This window comes from Diadema antillarum, unplaced genomic scaffold (assembly GCF_040938485.1).
Source record: "Diadema antillarum isolate AM-2024a unplaced genomic scaffold, OU_Dant_1.0 scf00000126, whole genome shotgun sequence".
NCBI lineage: Eukaryota > Metazoa > Echinodermata > Echinoidea > Diadematoida > Diadematidae > Diadema > Diadema antillarum.
The window spans coordinates 423,649-444,268 of record NW_027271015.1 but is presented as its reverse complement, the minus strand read 5'-3'; the positions used below and the strand labels follow the sequence as shown (position 1 = coordinate 444,268).

The 20,620-nt window shown below is 37.3% G+C and overlaps 1 protein-coding gene across 1 annotated transcript; it reads right to left on the bottom strand.

The window, feature by feature from the left end:
• Nucleotides 1-1,144: 1,144 nt before the first annotated feature.
• Nucleotides 1,145-17,611, bottom strand: LOC139720311 (lactadherin-like). Its single transcript, XM_071631674.1, has 9 exons — nt 17,578-17,611; nt 8,787-8,975; nt 7,967-8,071; nt 7,286-7,615; nt 5,434-5,756; nt 4,362-4,518; nt 2,880-3,094; nt 2,003-2,152; nt 1,145-1,288 (listed from the first exon to the last, which is right to left on the bottom strand). Exons 1-9 carry the CDS (start codon nt 17,609-17,611, stop codon nt 1,145-1,147), a joined length of 1,647 nt encoding a protein of 548 aa, XP_071487775.1.
• Nucleotides 17,612-20,620: the final 3,009 nt, after the last annotated feature.

Sequence of the window (20,620 nt, the reverse complement as noted above, 5' to 3'; positions counted from 1 at the left end):
ATTAATATTTGCATAAGCTCCTTTGTGGAGTTATTTTGTATGAGCTCCCCTGCGGAGACTTCCAATATGAGCTCCCTCGTGGAGACTTTATGAGCTCCCTTGCGGAGACGTCCATTATGAGGTCCCTTGTGGAGACCTTAATTATGAGCTCCCTTGCGGAGACGTCCATTATGAGCTCCCTCGTGGAGACGTTATGAGCTCCCATATGATATACCTAATATTCTTGTTTAATACCTTTTAGATTTATTATGTTTGATATATGTTAGTATTGTCTGGGGCAAATTATTTGCTATATAAGGCCCTAATTTTTCTCTCGCTCTTCTTTCTTTAAAACACAACAACAACTTCCTTCTCTCTAAACGTCGTCGTTGCCAAACTTTTTTGAAACTGTAACAATTTAACGTGAGGGTCACTTATAACTCACTCTTATCGATTGCATGTCACTTAATGACTTTTAGAGAAGATTTCAGTGAATTGGAGACTGTAGACGGAGTGATATAACATCTACTCATTACTACGTGGTTTCCACTAGCATCTCCAGTCTATAAAATCTAGGGCAGGGAGGTCACACCTGCCTGCCTAGGGTAACCTTAGATTTGCATTCCAATGGATTCTGAAGTACGATGGTAAGGAATCTCAACGCAATGATCAAAACAAAAAGTGTCACCAGGAAAATTTATGATGTTACAATAAACAATACAAACTAAATCAAGCGAGTTTTCATTAAAGGGATGGTATTAAATGGTGGAAATGAGGATTGGGCTTTGAACTTTTGGGGGAGATATCAAGAAACCACTTATGAAATAATACAGAGCGTACCTTTCTAAGAGGAATTCAAACTTTATTAAGCGAAAATCGGTCTTGGAATGGCTGAAACATCAAAAACAAAGTAAAACAAAGCAATCTCATAAAAGGTCGGTCCCACCTTTTATTAGAATTGCTCTGTTCCGGATATCTCAGCCATTTCAAAACCAATTTTCATCAAATAAACGTTGGACCCCTCTTGAAATAACATGCTCCTTCAAATTTCAGAAAAGATTTCTCATTATCTCTCTCACACACACACACACACACACACACACAAAATGGTAGAAACTTGAAGTTAGGTCTCAACCAAGACAATACGATCGCTTTAAAGAAGCCCTCAAAGTTCATGGCCCAGAACTTCGACTCTCATCGATGCACGCTTCCGGAACGTGATTGGATGGATCCTGATGTAGCGCGCCCTCACCGGCTCAGGTAGTAACGAAGTCACATGAGTATTTCTGTCATAATTTGCTGGATATACCTTGGATTACATCAATGGCACGCATGAAAAGAAAAGAAAAAAATGCTTAGCAGTCGAACGCAACACAGGGGATATTGAAGTATAAACCTGTAATGCACATGAAGAGTTTGGTGTTGATCGCAAAGCCGGTAGATAGAGCTCGATGAAAAACTTTTCCAGTGATATATACCTCACATATTACATACACCGTTACCAAGGAATATCCTTGAAGTTACAGGAAATGTCGCATATTTTTCTTTCGATTTTCTTTGTCTTTCTAGCAGCTTTGAATGTAACTATCTCAAGTTATTTCATTGTGTTAGATAAGAACAGAGCAACCTCGTTTTGGGATTAAGCTCTTCACATTTAGCACCCAAAGGCAGGAGAGACACATCTGTGCATTTCGCATGCTTAATGAGATGAGACACTGTTCTTTAAATGGATATATGACTTTTGGTTGAGATGAAGATTCAGGTTCTAACTCTTTTTTTTTAAAAAGATAATATACAAACCCATTATATAGATTATCAAAGAGCATACAACTCCAAGAGGAATTAAAAGTTCACTTGATGAAAATGGCTTCGAAATTCCTGAGATATCCAAAAAGAAATCAAAACAAAGTGGTTGATGTCGAATCATAGTTTATCATCTTTTAAGTGATTTTATACGTAGTGGGTGCAAAATAATCACAAGTCATCTTTTAACTGTTGTGCAGGTCGAAAACATGAACTTTACCTTGCGTCCGCGGGATACCGGGTCGATTGTAAAAACCCAGTAGATGTTATCCAGGGACGTAGAGATGGACATAGACGTCGCCCATTGGTCTCCATTTGATCTGCCTTGAGTAACAACACCCGTGACCATGAACACTTCCCCGAGGTCAATCTGGAATATCATTTTTTTTTGGAAAAAATACAGACATAACATAGTGCAGTTCAGGCGAACAATATTAGGAGAGGGATTTGAAATTGGCTGAAATCACATGTTACGCCTTATTCATTACCAAACAGTCTATCTATGATATCAAAAGGATTATTGACTGACATTTTGATATTTCAGATGGTTTTTAATTGTTATGATGTAATATGTAATGTAAAGGTTTAAGGTACTGCTATTCTAAATTCTAACTGTTGAAAAATGAACGTTTGAATTAAAGTAACGTAATTGATATTCGTGACTCTAGGTAAGCAATTTGGCTGTTGCGGATTGTTCGCTTACTCAGAAGATACAATCTCTCAACTTCAAAATCTTGAACCCGCCACGGGCCTTCGTCAGTGCAGCGTACACTAAACTGACGAAGGCCCGAGGCGGGTTGAAAATTTTGTGAATAAAAACCTTCTTGTTGGATCTACAGATGGCGTATTTGGGACTCATTCTTCTTATAATTATATATGTATATATATATATATATATATGTATATATATTATATATATATATTATATATATATATAATATATATATAATGTAAATGTAAATGATATATATAAATTATTATATCATATATATGTATAAACCCACACAAGTATGCAAGACTTGAAAGTCGGCTATTCAGTTTATAAAAGAGTCGTATACCCTTTGCACGTAAGAGTATAGGGAGGAACCAGATCTTACTTTAAGCCACCCGTCTTGATCGTTATCATGTGGTGTCCACGCTGCCGAGGTGCCTTCCGAATCAGGTTCTATGTTCAGCCTGCCATGCTGCGCCAGTGTACCGCTGCTGTACGTAGAAGAAGACAACATGCTGGTATCAGGAATCCGGCCATCTTCGACCCCAAGAGGGACGCCTAGATCGAGCGGACAGAGGTCGCTTTCGTCGTCAATGGCGGCTAAATGAAAAAAAAAAAACACCAATTATTTTTTCACACGAATGTGTTTTCACAATGTATAGTATTTATATTTCTTTGCGAATGGACAACACAAAACCAAATACACGCTTTTAGATTCAAACATATACATTCCCTGTCCCCTGTTGAATCCTTGGTAAATGACATTTACTGCCTTTCATTTTTATAGTGTACTGTATGTTTCAAAATATTATCTGTTGTAATACATGACAATCATGATTTCTTTGTTTGTTTTTATTTTGGTCATGTTTTGCTCATGGCTCGACAAAAATGTAATTCTATTTTGTTTTGACTAGGGAAGCAGAATCAATAGTAACCAGAACAACCAACAAACAAACAGATTCATATTTCAATACGATGACCGTCATGTTTTCTATATAGGCCAAAGTATTCTATTGTGGATTCTTGCTTGATATCATACATTATTTCATTTTGCTATATATCATGTATTTCCATTTAGAAATATGAAAAAAAAATGAAAAAAAAATGAACAAGAAAAAAAAAACCCACAAAGAAACAAACATACGACAGCTAGACCGGCACACAGGAACTCACCTATGTACACCTATTATTATCATGTGTGAGTTTTGTTCTAGAGCATTACAGAAATACTGTGCAAAATAGAAATTGTGTAAGCTGTATTTAGAATCTTCTGTCTTCAGAAAGGCAATTCAAGAAACTGCAGGGAAGTATGTGTAATTGTACATATACATTATATGTATTGTAGTTGCTCCGCGTATTGGCAGTACTAGAAATAGCAATAATAATGTCACAACAGAGAAATGCATTTCTGTGTGGCGACATTATTATTGCTATTACATTATATATATATATGTAGTATATATATATATATATATATATATATATGTATGTATATATATATATATATATATATATATATATATATATGGAGAGTTTGTTTGCAAAAACCAATAAGTCCATATTTGCCAAAATTAAAATGGAGATATTTGCGATTAAAGGTCAAGAAAAATAAAGAGAATAATAAGAAAATGTTTGCTTGTTTTGACCATAACTTCAAAAATGTACCTTTATATGTAGTGACCAATAAATCATTTAAAAGGTATTATTTTGTACTTTATGACAGTGACCGTACTTCAAAATCTTCAAAAAAGGACTTATCGGTTTTTGCGAACAAACTCTTCATATATATATATATATATATATATATATATGACGTATAGTGTTTGTCTGTGTTTCCATGTCTCAAAAGCAAAGCAAGGATATCTACCGATTGTATCTTGCAAAGGTCCATAGCCAATCAGCTCCAGTCTGAGACACACTTGACCGTAGTAAGTTTGTGGATGGAGCCGAAAGAATCGCGCTACCATGGCTTGCCTGAAGAAGTGCCTTACTTGACTCGACATATCATAATTAGCCGGAAATACCTTGAAAGGCAAGAAAGTTATGCAGATCTCAGTTATAGACGAACAAAACTGCAGCTATTACCGAATGTGAATAATAACCTTACCTTAAACTGAAAAAGGGCACCTCAACCATCTCTACAACCAACGATATCATTGTATGCTTTTATTAATTTGGCAGTGTATTGCTCGACATCGTTTTGCTCGTTTGATAATTATGTTGGTCAAAGTGTGCCAAATATCAAAAGTCGAATGCATATCGCGATGTTGAATTTCAGCTTTGCAACAATGCTGTCTTTCAGTGGGATGTGAGAACAAGTGAACTTGTCTACTCTCAGTAATTCCTGAATTCGAGAATTTCATTAAAACAAAAAAGAGAATTCCTAAATATAATGCACTGTTAGTGAAAAACAATCATCTTTTCAGTGGAAATCTTCTGGGTATTAAAGTCGATAATCACACTAAAAAGACCGGTGTGAAGAACGTGGGGTCCTGTGGTATATTAAAAAAAGTCAGAAGTAGCCTCATTATCCCTGTTCATGTACTTCTATAATACTATCAGGTATAAATGGTCCAAAACCTAGTCCAAGCTACGATGTAGCTAGGAAATTTCATGATAATTTCCCGAGTTAAAGAGTTCTATACCGAATTTCAACTTTGCAACAATTCTGTCTTTGAGTTGGATGTGAGAACAAGTGAACTTGTCTACCCTCAGTAATTCCTGAATTCGAGAATTTCATTAAAACAGAAAAGAGTAATTACCGAAATGGGATGTGAATGAATTTCTTTCATGCTCATAAACTTTGTGTTAAGTCATAGTAAGCTTCCCTCCTGCTACTTTATGCACCAATTCTCTATGGTTATATTTACTATACATTTTGTGTCACATTGCAATTTTCAACAGCATGAACATGCTGCCTTCCTCGGCATCCTGCTCACCTTGACGCTGCCCGTGAAAGGATCCACATATTCTGTCCAAATTATGTTGTCTACGCTGGACGATATTATGTATGACGTCACATACTGTTCTGTGTCCCCTCTTCCCTGCGTGATGATACCAGACACCAGGTAGTTCGATGTGAACTGAACCTGTAACCAATGATCTGTGCTGAGCGCTGCGGAACACCACGAGGCAGGTCCGTTAAGACGAGCTTGCGGGGTGCAAAGGTAGTAGACGATACAGGATGAGGCAGTGATGGTGGAGTCTGGAATGGCGCCACTTTCGAGACCAAGAGGACTACCAGGAGACATGCCGGGACTCTCTGAGGGACATGAGTAGGCGTGGCATTGCACACCGTTATTTCAGATCTTAAATGATGTTTTAAGGCCGTGTCACACCTTTCCGGGCAAGCCTTGCGTGCGACTTCCGAAGAACAATTTTTACTACCCGGAGGTCCCCGCAGATGACCCGCACATGACAATACCTAGTACGTATCTCACCCGTAGTCGCCCGGAGGTGCGCACGCAAATCTTTTTACCCGCCACCATGTTTAGGCCCTGTCACACCTTTCCGGGCAAGCTACGCAGGCTTGTTGCGAGTGGGGAATTTCCAGCATACCGGACAATTTCTGAGGGCGGACAAGGATTTGGGCGAGTCAGAGCATGTGTCTTACTTGCCGGACGCGTTCTACTTACATTCTACTTGCAGGTATACTGCCTGTGTGCCAGGCGTGTGGGGCTGACAACTCAGTGAAGGAATTCCTCTGAAGGAATGGCAGAAGTCCCGCAGAATGTCATTATCTTGGCTGCATACGGGGACTGCGAAGTACCTGCGTGAGAGTTGCCTGCGAGGTGCTGCCGCTAAGGGCCTCATACTGGCGTTCTGCGTGGACCTCTCCGGGCATCCCCGCGACTCACCCGGAAAAAGTTTTGGTCATGCTCAAAACTTGGCTGCGATTAAATCGGACTTGCGTGCGCACCTACGAGCAACTACAGGCGAGATACGCGCTAGGTACTGTCAGGTGAGGACCAACTGCGGAGAGCTCCGGGTAGCAAATTTGTTTCCTCGCAAGTCAAGCCGCAAAACTTCCCCAGATACGGTATGACAAGGCTTGAGCATGTTTGAAACTTGTTCCGAGTGAGTCATGGGGGTTCGCTCGCAGAGGTAAACGCAGAACACCAGTAGGAGACCCTTACCGGCAGCACCTCGCAGGTAAATCCAACGCAGGTACTTCTCAGTACCCGTAAGTCGCTCTTAACAGAAAACGGATCGGTTTCAAAGCTCTCACGCAGGTCACACGGAATACACGCAAGTAGAAGGTAAGTTAGCATGCGTCTAGCAGGTAAGAAACAAGTGCGAAACTCGCAGACATTCTTGTCCCCGCGGAAAATTCTCCTGCGTGCTGGAAAATCCCTCCTCGCAACAAGCCCGCGTAGCTTGCCCGGAAAGGTGTGACACGGCCTATAGGTCGTTGACAAAATGAATAAATTAATACGCACACTCACACACACACACACACACACACACACACACACACACGCACGCACACAGCTATTGTGTGTGTATGCGTCTACATGTACGTGTTTGGATATGACTGATCTTTACTTTAATCTTTCATCATGGCTAACTATACACACAAAAGCACATGCACATACACACATCGTACACACACATTCATTTCATACATACATTAAGTGAAGTATGATTATGCCCTCCATATCAATGGACGGCAAGCGGAAGGACCAGTTGCACAAGTGGATATGGGCTGTTCAGTCACCTTGAAAAATGGAAAACGAGAACAGACAATTAAACACGCAAACATATCTGTCATTGATATCAAAAATATCTCACCCGAACAACACGCAATGCCTATGGTAGCATCCATGTCATCATCTGTCTCTTTGTCTACCCAACAGTCAGTGATATTCGCGGCATTTGTTGGGCAACTGACTACACCCACTTTGGCGTACACATCCTGTGACGATTCGCCGTAGAGGTTCCCATTTAGTGTTCCGTAAGCTCCCTGGAATCCAAGGTACTGGCAGACCAGACGAGATGCATTTGCCGTCCACCCATTTTGGTGTATAAGTCTAAAATTCTCTGGGCTGTAACGAGGTGCAAAGACGATTCTTCCTTCACAGCTGTTTCCTCCAAGGCTTCTGACAGTTTCGATGAAAGTAGCTGAGAGGAATGACCAAGAAGTCCAAGGAAATCCATTAATTGGAAATAGAAGACAAAGCAATATCCCACTTATGTAGGATACTATGGAAACGAATTTAGGATGATCGTAAAGTCTAATGAAGCAATGAATACAGTATTCACCTGTGTCTTCGACACTTTAGGATAATCTAAAAAGAATATTTATAAGATTGCTGTATCGCGGCATTACGGAATCTACCCCTTTAGAAAATCTTTTAAAACTGGAAAGGGAACAAGTAAGCCTACACATCCAACGAATGAACGTAAATGAATTGAATTGACTTGAATTGAAGACAAAGACATCATGTACTCTACACAAATCCTGTTTCCCACCTTTTCCACATCGTTTGCCTTGCCAACCATCGAGACACGTGCAGTTGAAGCCATCGTCCGTCTCAGTACACTGGGACTGATGAAGACACGGGTCAGACAGACAGGCTGTTTTCACAAGAGATACGTGGGTGTTAAATAGATGAATACATCAACATTATTTATCATTACTTCAATTTACAAGGGCTACTTCAATAAAAGACGTCCAGATAGCCTTTAGATGTTTACAATTGAGCGTTATAGATTGGTAATAGGCCTCCTGGGTTCAGAGTGATTAAGATGAACAGTACGAACTTTATTCAAAATTCATTAGAAATCACAATGAACGAGGATGATGACAAAAACGCTTAACATGAGAATACATGATCGGTTTCTCATGAAAGGAGAACAAAAGAAGAAATCATGCATAAATAATGTACGCATGTGAATTTTTTGCGAAAGTGATAACGAAATAAGATCACGTTGCTACATTACTTTTGGGTCTTTTACTACCGTAAATAAGTTACACAATTTTGTACATGGCAAAATTGTAGTTGTGCATATGCCGTTGGCTGAATATCGTATACATGAGTTTTTGCCAGTTGAAAAGTATACTTATCTTGTCTGTGAAATCATATTTTCTAGCAACCGTTTCCACATTACTGATCTTTGCCATACATGTAGCAACAAATTATATCACAACTTCATATTAATCATGATATCTACTTGAAAAGTAGTTACAGTTACACAGCTTGTCTATCAAGTACCAAATTACACAGTTGAACATTGGACCAGACTCCAGCTATATTACGTATAGTCAAGTTGCGATGCATCCACGACGCACCTGGTCTTGTGCAGACGTATCTTTTTAGGTTTTCGGGGAGCTTCACTTCCGGCGGCAGCTGCGGTAAAGTGTATGCGTCTGACTTTACGGGTTTAGGTATGTACTGGATAACGGCACCATCATCTGACAGCACTGAAGGGCATGATGCTTGGGTGAGGTGGGGGCAAACCTCGGGATCGTTTGAGGCAGCTGGCGAAAGGAAAATAAGCTTAGCAATCTCACAATATACATTCAAATGACCGTAACATCTGACCATTTTCTTAAGAAATCGACACACAATTATGCCAACCCAATAAATGTCGTTGATAATAAACACAATATGCATGTATGATTGTTTTATATTCCACACCAGAACCTACAGTGTCACAAAGGACTTTATTGGAACAAAACATTTATTCCTCATGATGAAAAACTGACGGTGGGATGAAGCACAAGAACGCTGAGTGCAGCTATTAACATTCCATGCTATGTATCACGGCGGAGAAAACAAGACAAACCTGTTTGAAAGCGATGAAGATCATGATAATAATAATCATGATGATGATGATGGTGATGATAATGATGATGATAATAACAATGATAATGATAATGACATTAATATTATTAATTTATATGATACTAATGATGATAATAATAATTGTAATGACGGTAATAGTCATAATAATGATAATATGGTAATTTTCTTGTCCAGGGTATGTTTTTCAGTGTTGACACTACTGATTCACCACAGGGCTCTGCCAGTATTATTCCCTAGCCCTTGAGATTTGAACTCGGTCCTTCTATCCAGGAGTCAGGAGTCTTATGTATTATGCCACAATTTTCCACACTTATCTCCTATTTAGATTTTTCAAAAGCGCACAAATGGTGACAATACTTGGTATGATAAGAAGGTTAAAACATTAATGTAGATAACACTACTTAGAAACATACGTGGTCTTTCAACGTCAGGAAAACAAGGAGGATAATACAGAAATTCCTTTACCACTGAAAATGTGGACTTGAAAATGACCTAAGAAAACAATCCGAATATGTTTTTCCGTGTCAACTAAACAGAGTAACTCGTTGATTTTTTTAATGCAAATTATTTGTAAGAATTATTTTAGGTTTGACATATACATACTGCTTTGACATGGCACGTTCTTTTATGATACCTAGAACAATGAAGCTATAAAAGGTAAACTGTAGGTTATGACAACAGGACTATTGTTAACAGCTGATTTATGTACACGGAAGCTTTTGTCCATAGGGCGTCTGTGCAAAAATGATACACAAATGTAGAAGTGGTATATAAGAATATCATCGATGTATGCATTTTTTCTTCACTATGAGTAGATTGCAGTTTATTGCTTATTTTAGTCATTTGAATTAAAACATCAAATCTAATGAAAAAAAAATACGAGAAGAAAAATAAATTTCAAACTGTTTCAATTCACAGTATAAGAGTAAGGGTTATTTTGTTTGTAGGTAGAGCGTGCCCCACTGCATAGAAAAAGTGCCCACCTGCTCCATGAATACTTGCAGCAAATGGACATTTTTCAAAAGAAGAGGGAGGGGGGGGGGGTGACTTGCATATTTGCTGTTTGTCTTTTTTTTTTAAAGCCCTGTAGCCCACCTCTGTCCTCCCTCCTTTAGCAACTGATTATTGTTGTGAACACGACAGGACTGGTGAACTATCATGGCATTGTTGTGAGATTTGCTATAATGGAAGGATGACTCTGGAGAAAATGAAATGATTTATCAGCAAACAATAAAAGAGCTTGTCAGAACAGCATTGTTTAAGAGAGCTCTGGCCATTACTGGTTAGATTCATTTTGTTGTTCTGTTGCTATTGTTGTTATAATACGATGGGTGCATGGCGGTAGCATCATGCGTCATGTCTTTTGTAGGAATGCCTTCACGTTTCATACTGAAATATTCAGGCTTACATCTCAAGGTTGTTGGCAGCATCATAGAGTGAATGTCCAAACTCAGATTGCCGATAATTTGATAGATTCTCTCAGAATCTCTTGTGTGTTAAGAACCCTGTTATTTAAGAGAGGGATGATAATCCTTTTTTATCAGCTCTTTCAAATGATTGTTGCTGTGTTTCGTTACGGATAAGGATACCTACCTACGGATAAGGATATATAAGAGAAAATATAATAAACTTGAACGAATGTTTGTACAAAAAGTCTGACAGATTATGCGATCCGTTCAATCCACGATTTTTTTTTTTTGTACGATTGGCAGATTCCTTCGCAGCGGCGGCAGGACTCGATACATGTCATTTTGTGGTAGGTAAGGAATAGGTTCTGTCCAAAGACAACACATAGGACAAAGATTCTTAAATCTCCTCCTATCTCTTCCAAGTTCTAAATTTCGAACACGTTTCAGATGCAGTTTGTCGTCCAGTAAAACAATGAGGGAAACGCCTATAAGAGCGCAGACTTTCAGCTTTAATGGACTCTCGTTGTACACGAAGTGCTAAGGACAGGTATTTTTCTTTTGCTGCAGACCCCTATTGAAATTTTGTTATAACTGCATAAGATTGATAAACCCAAACCAACAACAACCACGACAACAACAACAACAACAACAACGACGACGACGACGACGACGACGACGACAACAACAACACAAAAATAAGAAGAATATTGTGAGGGCCTGAATATTTACTTTGTTGTTACTTGACCGTTATCATAGCAGTGTTTTTAGTGTTATAACGGGAGTGCACTGTGTAACATAACATAACCCGAGAAAGTTAGACTCAAACAATTTCTTTGTAGTGCCACTTACGCACTTAAAGGGTAAAAAAAAAAGTGGGGGGGGGGGGGGGGCAAAATGGTGACACCATTAATGTATCCCCCCCCCCCCCACGGTTCCGCCGGCCATGATCAGATTTTCACATAAATACATAAATGGATAGATAATTCTTTTGTCAACAAGTGATCACTTAATACAGGTTTTACCGGCCTATTTCGCACTTCTGTCAGTACATTTATTTATTTATTTATTTATTTATCTATCTATCTATTTATCTATTTATTTATTCATTCCGTCATATTTAGACAGGGTAGTCCCCTCAGTTTCTCAACTGCTTTCCTGGGGAACCCCGTGTACATATACATGATAAAACACTGGATTACAATAACCTTCATAAAAAATCACATACAAGTATAACACATATACACAAAATAATACACGCTTAAAAAGATACTAGATCATGGAGACTGACATAAAATATAAACTAAATTCAGCATTATAGACAAAGTGTATTATCTAAAAAAAAAAAACAACGGTGTAATTACTGTTATGACACACCAAAAATAAAAACTCTGTTTTAAGTACCATAAAAGGGGTTAGTGGAACCAAAAAGAAAGATTATTCAAAACAATATAAACAGTTAAAAATGTAAAAACAATCAATAAATAACCATTGTATCATAATAAGTATCTATTCAAAACGTATAGCTCAACTGACGGCATAATTTTCTAAATCTTTCAAAAGAGGGGTAAGTTTGTAAGAATACTGGGTAAAGTGTTGAATATTGCACTTCCCTGGTAAGAAATGGACGTTCGCATGTATTCTGTCCGTGGTACTGGCAGGCACAAAGAGGGGGGTGTTGACTGCGTATCTGGTGTGGTAGTATACTGGTCCAATGATAATGAGTGGTTTTAGATAAGCCGGCACTCTGTCATTTAAAATCTTGTAAACCATTATACATTGCTGGTTTTTAAGTCTTTGTTCGATTGATTGCCACCGAAGCGTTTTCAGCAGTGGAGAAGAAGAAGGAAATTTATCGGCATCTAAGGCCAGCCGGGTAAACTTTATTCTGGCATCTCTGCAGTTTTTGCGTAAATGTTTTAGTCTTGTTGCCCCAGACCGTACAGCAGTAATCCAGATAAGGGACAAATAGAGAAAAATACAAATCAATTAATGTTTTCTGATTAACATGAGGCTTCATTTTGAGGAAACATGCATATGGTTTAGATACTTTTTTTTACAATGTGATCCACGTGACTAGACCAACTTAAATGAGAATCTAAAATTACACCTGAATACTTCATGGTTACAACTGTTTCCAGAATCTCATTTTCTCAAATAACGTTCAATTGTTTATTTCTTTCTTTTTTTCTTGACCCAAACAGCATAACCTTTGTTTTACCAACATTAATAAACATATCATTAGCATACATCCAATTAACAATGCAATTAATTTGGTTTTGTAACGAAGATTCTATTTTTGGTTATGACTATCCCCTGTTGAACATAACCGTGTCATCAGCATACAATGATAGCTTGGTGGATGAAGAAAATTGGACATGGCAATGATCATTGATTAAACATTGTGAACAACATAGGCCCTAAGGTAGATCCCTGTGGTACACCTGACTTCATTGTCAGGGAGTCACTAATTTAGCCGTCTATTAAAACACACTGTTTTCTTTCTGTTATATATGAGTGAAACCATGTAGGCCCCGTCATATTTCTGACACTGATTTGTGATATCCTCAGATGATAATGACCATTTATATTTGTATTTAATGTTTTTTTTTTTCAAACATAAGATATGGTTGTATATATTTTGTACTTTTGTTTTATTGTCAATCATTTTGTAATCCCATCACTGAGAAAATGGAAATATGAAATATGAAATAAACTTGAAACTTGAAACCACAATTAAATACTCTTTTCCGGTTATACCAAATCGTTTAAGTTTCTCCAAAAGTTTATCATGTGAAATAACATCAAATGCCTTGCGAAGGTCTAGAAATATGGCACTTGTCATATAGCCTGAACTCATATTTGCGAGTAAATACTTGGTAACATCGAGGAGACTTGTGTGCGTTGAGTGCAGTGGTCGCAAACCTGACTGACATTGTGCTAGCAAATTGTGCTCTTTCAAATTATTATAAAGCTGACTGTGAATTCCTTTCCCAAATACCTTGCTTACAGTATACAAAACCGAAATGGGCCGGTAATTAGCAGGATCTGTTTTACTGCCGTTTTTATGTATAGGAATAATTTTCGCTATTTTAAAATCAGCTGGTAATTTTCCACTTTGCCAAAAATAATTAAAGATAAAAGCTAAAGGTTTAGCAATCACTATAGCGGCTGCTTTGAGCAGTCGTGGGTGCATTCCATCGATACCATAGCTTTTATTTTGCTCAAGTGATTCAAGTTCCCTCTGAACAAAATTTTCAGCAATTTCTTTAAATTCAAACATCTGTTTCGTTACTTCCAGCGGAACCACAGTTCTATCATTCATCAAAATCTTATCGTTTTCCCGCAGTTTATCACAAATACAATCAAAATATAAATTAAAAACATTACCTACTTCATATCTATCTTCTATTATTTCATCATCAGTTTCTCATTTCAATATATTACTTTCCTTCTTACGGGGCAATAACGCTTTTACCTTTTTCCACTTGGCTTTAAAATTATTTTTTTCCAATTTTTTGAAAAAATTACTATAATATTCTCTCTTTAATTGCTTATTCATATTATTAACGTTGTTACTTAACTTTTTATATTCATTCCGTAATATTTCTGATCTTATCTTATTAAATTTTGATTCAACATAATCACGTTGACGTGCAATCAATAAAAGTAATACTCATCATTTATCCAAGGAGCCGGATTTAATTTTTATCTTACACTTATATAAGGTGCATGTTTATCACAAATAAGCAAAAAAAAAAAAAAAACTTTAAACTCACCCAATAAACTGTCAATATCTGTTTCAGACTCCAAAAGTGCCATCGTTCATTTTCTATACCAGTAAAGAAATCTTCCTCTTTGTATTGACGGAATGACCTCATAAATTAAATTTTTGGAATTGACTTAGGCGTACACTCTTTCAAAATAACATAAATCAAAGAGTGGTCAGATATGGCCATGGAGTATACATCTGAAAAAAAGATCACCTAATGCAGGGCTCGACACTAACTTTTTTGTTTGGTGGCCCGATGGGGCCACCAAAATCCTCAATTTCAAATTTTTGGTGGCCCGAAAGAAAAATTTGGTGGCCCCGAAAAAAAACAATAAAAAACAATAAAAGTCCTGATTTTTTTTATTAGTCAAATATCTAAGTTTTATCCAGTCATAGTAAGAATTGAAAGTTGGACATACATCTACTTATAAATAAACCTCAATAAACTCGCAACACTCACTCTCAGGCACTCATTCAGTCCTTTTCATCCATCCTTTAAACAAATATAACTGCTAATCTCCGGCGCAAAAAGTTACGAATTAATTGACGTACTTTTCAAAAAATTTTGGTGGCCCGAGGCGGGCCACCAAATTTGCCCTTTTTTAAAATCTGGTGGCTCGACTTTCAATTTTGGTGGCCCCGGGCCACCGGGCCACCGGGCCACCGTTAGTATCGAGCCCTGCCTAATGTTTCAGATGCCAAAATCAAATCTATCAATGTTTCACTCTATCGAGTTATCCTCGTTGGTTTGGTTACAATCTGTGACTTATGAAGAGTATTGCACATCTGCACAATTTTACGTGAAAAATTATTTTCAGTTAACATATTATATACAAATCATATCTCCAATGACAACGATCTTATCAGTAAAATTACATACATTTTCAATATTTTCCTTAAGATTTTCAAAAAATGCTATATCCGTGCTCGGTGGGCGATATACTATTCCCACAAAATATGACTTACTGTTTGGTATTTTGATTTCTAATCACATTAGTTCTAATGAATCTTTTTCCAAATCTGTCCTTCTTTTATATGTGATGGCGGCACTTATGAAAACACCAACTCGGCCTCCCGTTCCTTCTACACGATCATATCTTTCCAGATGGTATCCGTCAACAACAAGAGAAACAGAGGGATAATCTGCATTCAACCATGTCTCTGACATCGTAAATATATCATATGGATTATTTTTCAGGAAAATGCGTAATTCGTCTAACTTATTACGGATACTACGTACATTGAGATGGGCCATTTTTAATCCCTTTTGTCTAGGGAAGTGAACAGTTGCTGATCTATCCTCGGCTATTTCAGTTTGTGAATTTATACATACATTGTCATCAAAGTCATCATTATTTACCGATTCTCCGGAGTGAAATGGCAGTTTGGATATTATACATTTCCAGCAAGTCCAGTTAGCGTTTGAATAAAAAATTTCATCGGAGACTTCACCACATTGATCATGCGCCCATTTATCACAGTTAGTACATAGTATAGCTTTTTTTTATTCCTCTTAATAGATTTTGCACAATATAATTATGCACGGGTATTTATGGTTCATTTTAATGGAAACAGTCTAACATATCAAACTACTGCTATTGAGTTCTTAGTCAAGTTTTCCAATGTCTCTTTCACTGTTAATGTGTACATTCTTCTTTGATTTCAGGAAAGCCGTGATGCGACCGATTTGACAGAAGGATCGTTCAATTTAGCAAAAACCACTCGTTATCGCACAGTCTGTCATTCAAAATTGCAATTTGTGCGTTCAATTTAGCATTTCGTTCAACGAAATTTGCACACGTGGCTTTTGAATTCGTAAAAAAAGGCATTCAAATTGGCTGGCACCCTACGTTCATTCAAATTCGCCACCACTCGTCGAAAAGAGTATTTGAGTCATTTAATTTCGCGAATGGGCAGTCAAATTCCAAACATTTTCATTGAAATTAACGTCATGTTATTTCTCTTTCGAAAAGATGAAAACATTTAAACGTGTATTTGAAGAGTTTGTTCGGAAACACCGATAAGTCCATTTTTGAAGATTTTGAAGTACGGTCTCTGTCATAAAGTACAGAATAATTCCTTTTAAATGATATATTGGTCACTACATATAAAAGTACATTTGTGAAGTTATGGTCAAAAGAAGCAAAACATTTCTTATTATTCTCTTTATTTTTCTTGACCTTTAATCGCAAATATCTCCATTTGGCAAATATGGACTTATCGGTTTTTGCGAACAAACTCTTCATTTCTATGTGACTTTTTGTTTCATCCGCACACTGTTAAGCAGTAAAATTATCTTTTTTTTACCCCATATAACTCGAGTTTGTTGTTCTGTATCCGACCTTCGCCCCTTTTCATTCATGCATGTCATTATAGGCCTATAAATACCAATACTACAGATGAACTTCATCTTCTTACAATCATGACAGCACAGATTCTCAAGAAGACAAAGAAAGAATCATAAGAACATTTGATGATCATAAGCTTCACTTCCTAGAACTGGCCGACACACTCGGCCAGATAATTAGTTGTGGCCATATGCACTATCTTCGGACTGGAAGACTTGATAAGCACATTGAATAAAAAAAAAAAAAAAAACTGAAGCCAAAATCTCTAAAGCAATTACGAAAACATAAAATGTAACGATGCTTACAAAATAATAGCTATATTAAAAAAAACACAAGGACAGAACCAAAGCATAAACATGTGTGCTAAATTCAGTGCAAAAGACGTTAAATTGGATGCCCAAAAATGAATTCGAATGAACGAGCGCAGCATATGCGTGATCACGTGACCATATCTAATTCTAAATTGAATGAACGAATAACGAAATCGTGCTGGTTTTTCGAATTTCAATTGAAAAAGTGTTAATTAGTATGAGGTTAAAGGTAATGTGAATGCTCCAAAATAAAATTTGAATGAAGAGATCATCAAATTGAAATACCGAACATGTCACCTACGCTAAATTTTGCGAAATCGAATGCAGCAATAAGTAATTGGACTGACAAAAGTGCCGAAATTGGCCGGGAAAACCTATACTAACGAAGCATCTTGGAAAAGAAAGAAAAAAAGGTGACAAAAAAGACATCAACGTACCTGACGGCTGCCACAGTAGAAACGACATCCACATGGCGACTACAATTCCCTGGAATTATAAAAACAGAAAAATCGACATTTCCTTCATCGAACGTAACAGAAACCGCTACTGAATAATTATTCATTATACCTTTTTATGTTTGGTTTGAGCACTGAGGTGAAAGATATTAACTTTGGATATTTTAAACGTAATAGTTTGTTTCTCTATTAATTGAAGGCAGAGATAACTGATTGTTCTTTTGAGATGCATTACCATGGTGGCCAGTAATAGCAAGTCGTTTATCACATAGAATAATCACAGAAACATTAAAAGATAACTATCGAATTTGTTGTAAAACAATTTTCAAATGATATGAAGATTTCTACAGGAATGATCTATTGTTTAGCTTTTGATTTCTTCGTCTGTTGGCACATGAACTGCATTATGATGACAAACGTTTATCTCGACACGACAAATTCATATCTAAATACGTATTCTGAAACAGATTCCAGAACCCTCCTAGCGAGCGAAGCTGATATCAGTTGTAAAAGTAGGAAACTATATCATCGAGACAAAATAGTGATTAGACACTGACTTGTTTGGTGTAATCTACCTTGTCTTTGAACACCATGCTGAAGATAGCAATGACATCACACATACCACGATGCTTTTGAAATTTGCTTGATCAGCAAATGGCTATTAGGTCTACTTCCTTTTATATTCCTCTATTAGATTATATGTTGGTCGAAACAGATTCATAATTATATATATATATATAAACAGTATATATATATATATATGTATATATATAAATATATATATATATATATATATATGTAAATGAATATATATGAATATTTCAGCATTAGGGCAATAAATGCCATATATTCATCCTAAGGCAGCTGTAAGGGTTGGAACTTTGAGTTCTATATCTAAATGCTTCGGATTATGTCTTCATTAGTTAGTTTAGGTTGGAAACTTACCCTCTGGCCATAAAGACTCCTCAGTCCAATCATCTTGTTAAGGAAGTACGAAAAGCACCGTTTCCTTTGGCTTTCAATTTTCCCCACAATCTGTCAGTTCATGCCATTTCGCTGTATACAGAAGAGTTCTGCGGACACTGCAAGTCAGTTGAATTGATTTTGATAAACCCGTCAGGGATTTTTTTTTCTCATCTATACAACTGCGTTATCCATGCACTCCAGCTGCCCCAGGTTTATATATGTGAGGGATTTATTTTGATTAACCATACAGACAAAAGACATACACTCAAGTACCTATCTATTGGCCTTGTTTTCCCAGGGTGGCTCAATCAGTTAGTTGATCCGATCTTTTGTTGGAGGCCCTGACCTATTCAATTCGCTAGATAAATGATTTAAAGAATTTAGTATACTATACCGTGGTCAATACCGGTCACCTTGTACTTTCTATTATGTGCGTCCTTGTGCTCACCTCCCCCTATTTATGTATACGCTTTCTTGAGTTGCGATTTACCATATTATGGAAATAAGCTGTTGTTCCTGTTGATGCACCGTTAATGGATGCGAAATATGATGTCCGTGAAGGGTACCGACTGGATATACGACGCGATCGAGTGTTTCAAATCAATATCATGTGGCAACATCTTCAGGGTATGACTCGACTATCTGCTTAATAATACAATCTTCGTAAAGTGGTACACTATATGGTTTAACGGTGCAATCTGGCTGTCCAGACTGTAATACATTAAAGCCCCCAGTCCACACACAAAATCGCAGGCTCATCTGAAACCAACAAATGAAAAAGAAAATAGTGTACCGACGAGTTCCGATAAAATCTGAGCCACACCCTCCAGATACACTCGCTAAGGAAAACCAAATGTGATATTAATGATCCCCAGAACGAACACTCATGTGCGATGACTGTTTAATCGTCAGAATAAAACTCACAAACTCTCAGAGAACGTCGGTTGGACACTCCGATAGTCGTACAACACAGGTCTTATAACACACATGGGACTGACTCGACACTTATCCGACACTGACAGGACTAAATGCGAGTGAGAACTGATGACAAACTAATGTCCCCGTTCCACGTATTTTTTCTTACAGGTCACCTATCGAAAGCAAAACTTTTTGCCTGAGAAAAAGTTGGTATAGACCTGAGGTCTTTTCGACTTCCTGATCCCCAAGATGTGCATGGTACAAACGAGGATCGGTGGCTAGTGTAACGATTTGGAGACATGTGTGAAATACATGATAAAATGAAATAGAATGTATACAGTTTAAAATATTTGTTAGAACATTTTGATTAATCATCTCTAATTCAGATTTTCAATTTTCATCATATCAAAATATTGTTAATATCTTGAAACATTCATTGTTTTGTACATTTCCAGCTATGGGGGAACGTCTGTGGAACTCTCTACCAGTCCAGCTTCGGAATTACCACAGCCTCAATACCTTCAAGTCTGAACAGAAGACTTATCTTTTCCAGCAACTTTGTGAATGATGTGTGACACTTTGTGGGAGCTGGGCGCCTTTGAATTATTCTATACAGATAAATGGCGCTATATAAATGCTGTTTCATCATCATCATCATCATCATCATCAACGTGCATTGAGACCTGTGGCTCGTTTATCCGAAAACGAAATAGGGTTCGATATTCCGAAGGATCGTTTATCTGAAATAAAATAGGGTTCGTTATTCCGAAGGTTCGTTAATCCGATAATGAAGTAAGGTTCCTTATTTCGAAGGTTCGTTGATCCGAAAATGAAATAGGGCCCATAACGAACCTTCGCAATAACGAGCTTTGTCTCATTTTCGGATTAACGAACCTTCGGAATAACGAACCCTATTTCATTTTCTGATTAATAAACCTTCGGAATAACAAACCTTATCAAATTTCGGATTAACGAATCTTCGGAATAACGAATCTTCGAATAAATAACGAACCTTCGGAATAACGAACCTTCGGACTAAAGAACCTTCAGAATAACGAACCTTCGGAATAACGAACTGTAACCGTTTTTACTCACCGTGTCCATATCAACCCAGTGGTATAATATAATGGGTACTAGGCAA

Excerpts from the sequence above, each read along its gene's own strand:
- LOC139720311 (XM_071631674.1), bottom strand. The coding sequence starts at position 17,611 with ATGTGGATGTCGTTTCTACTGTGGCAGCCGTCAG. Across the intron at positions 8,072-8,786 it reads ATACGTCTGCACAAGACCAG|CCTGTCTGTCTGACCCGTGT; the intron begins GTGCGTCGTGGA and ends TTGTGAAAACAG. Across the intron at positions 4,519-5,433 it reads CTTTCACGGGCAGCGTCAAG|GTATTTCCGGCTAATTATGA; the intron begins GTGAGCAGGATG and ends TTGCCTTTCAAG.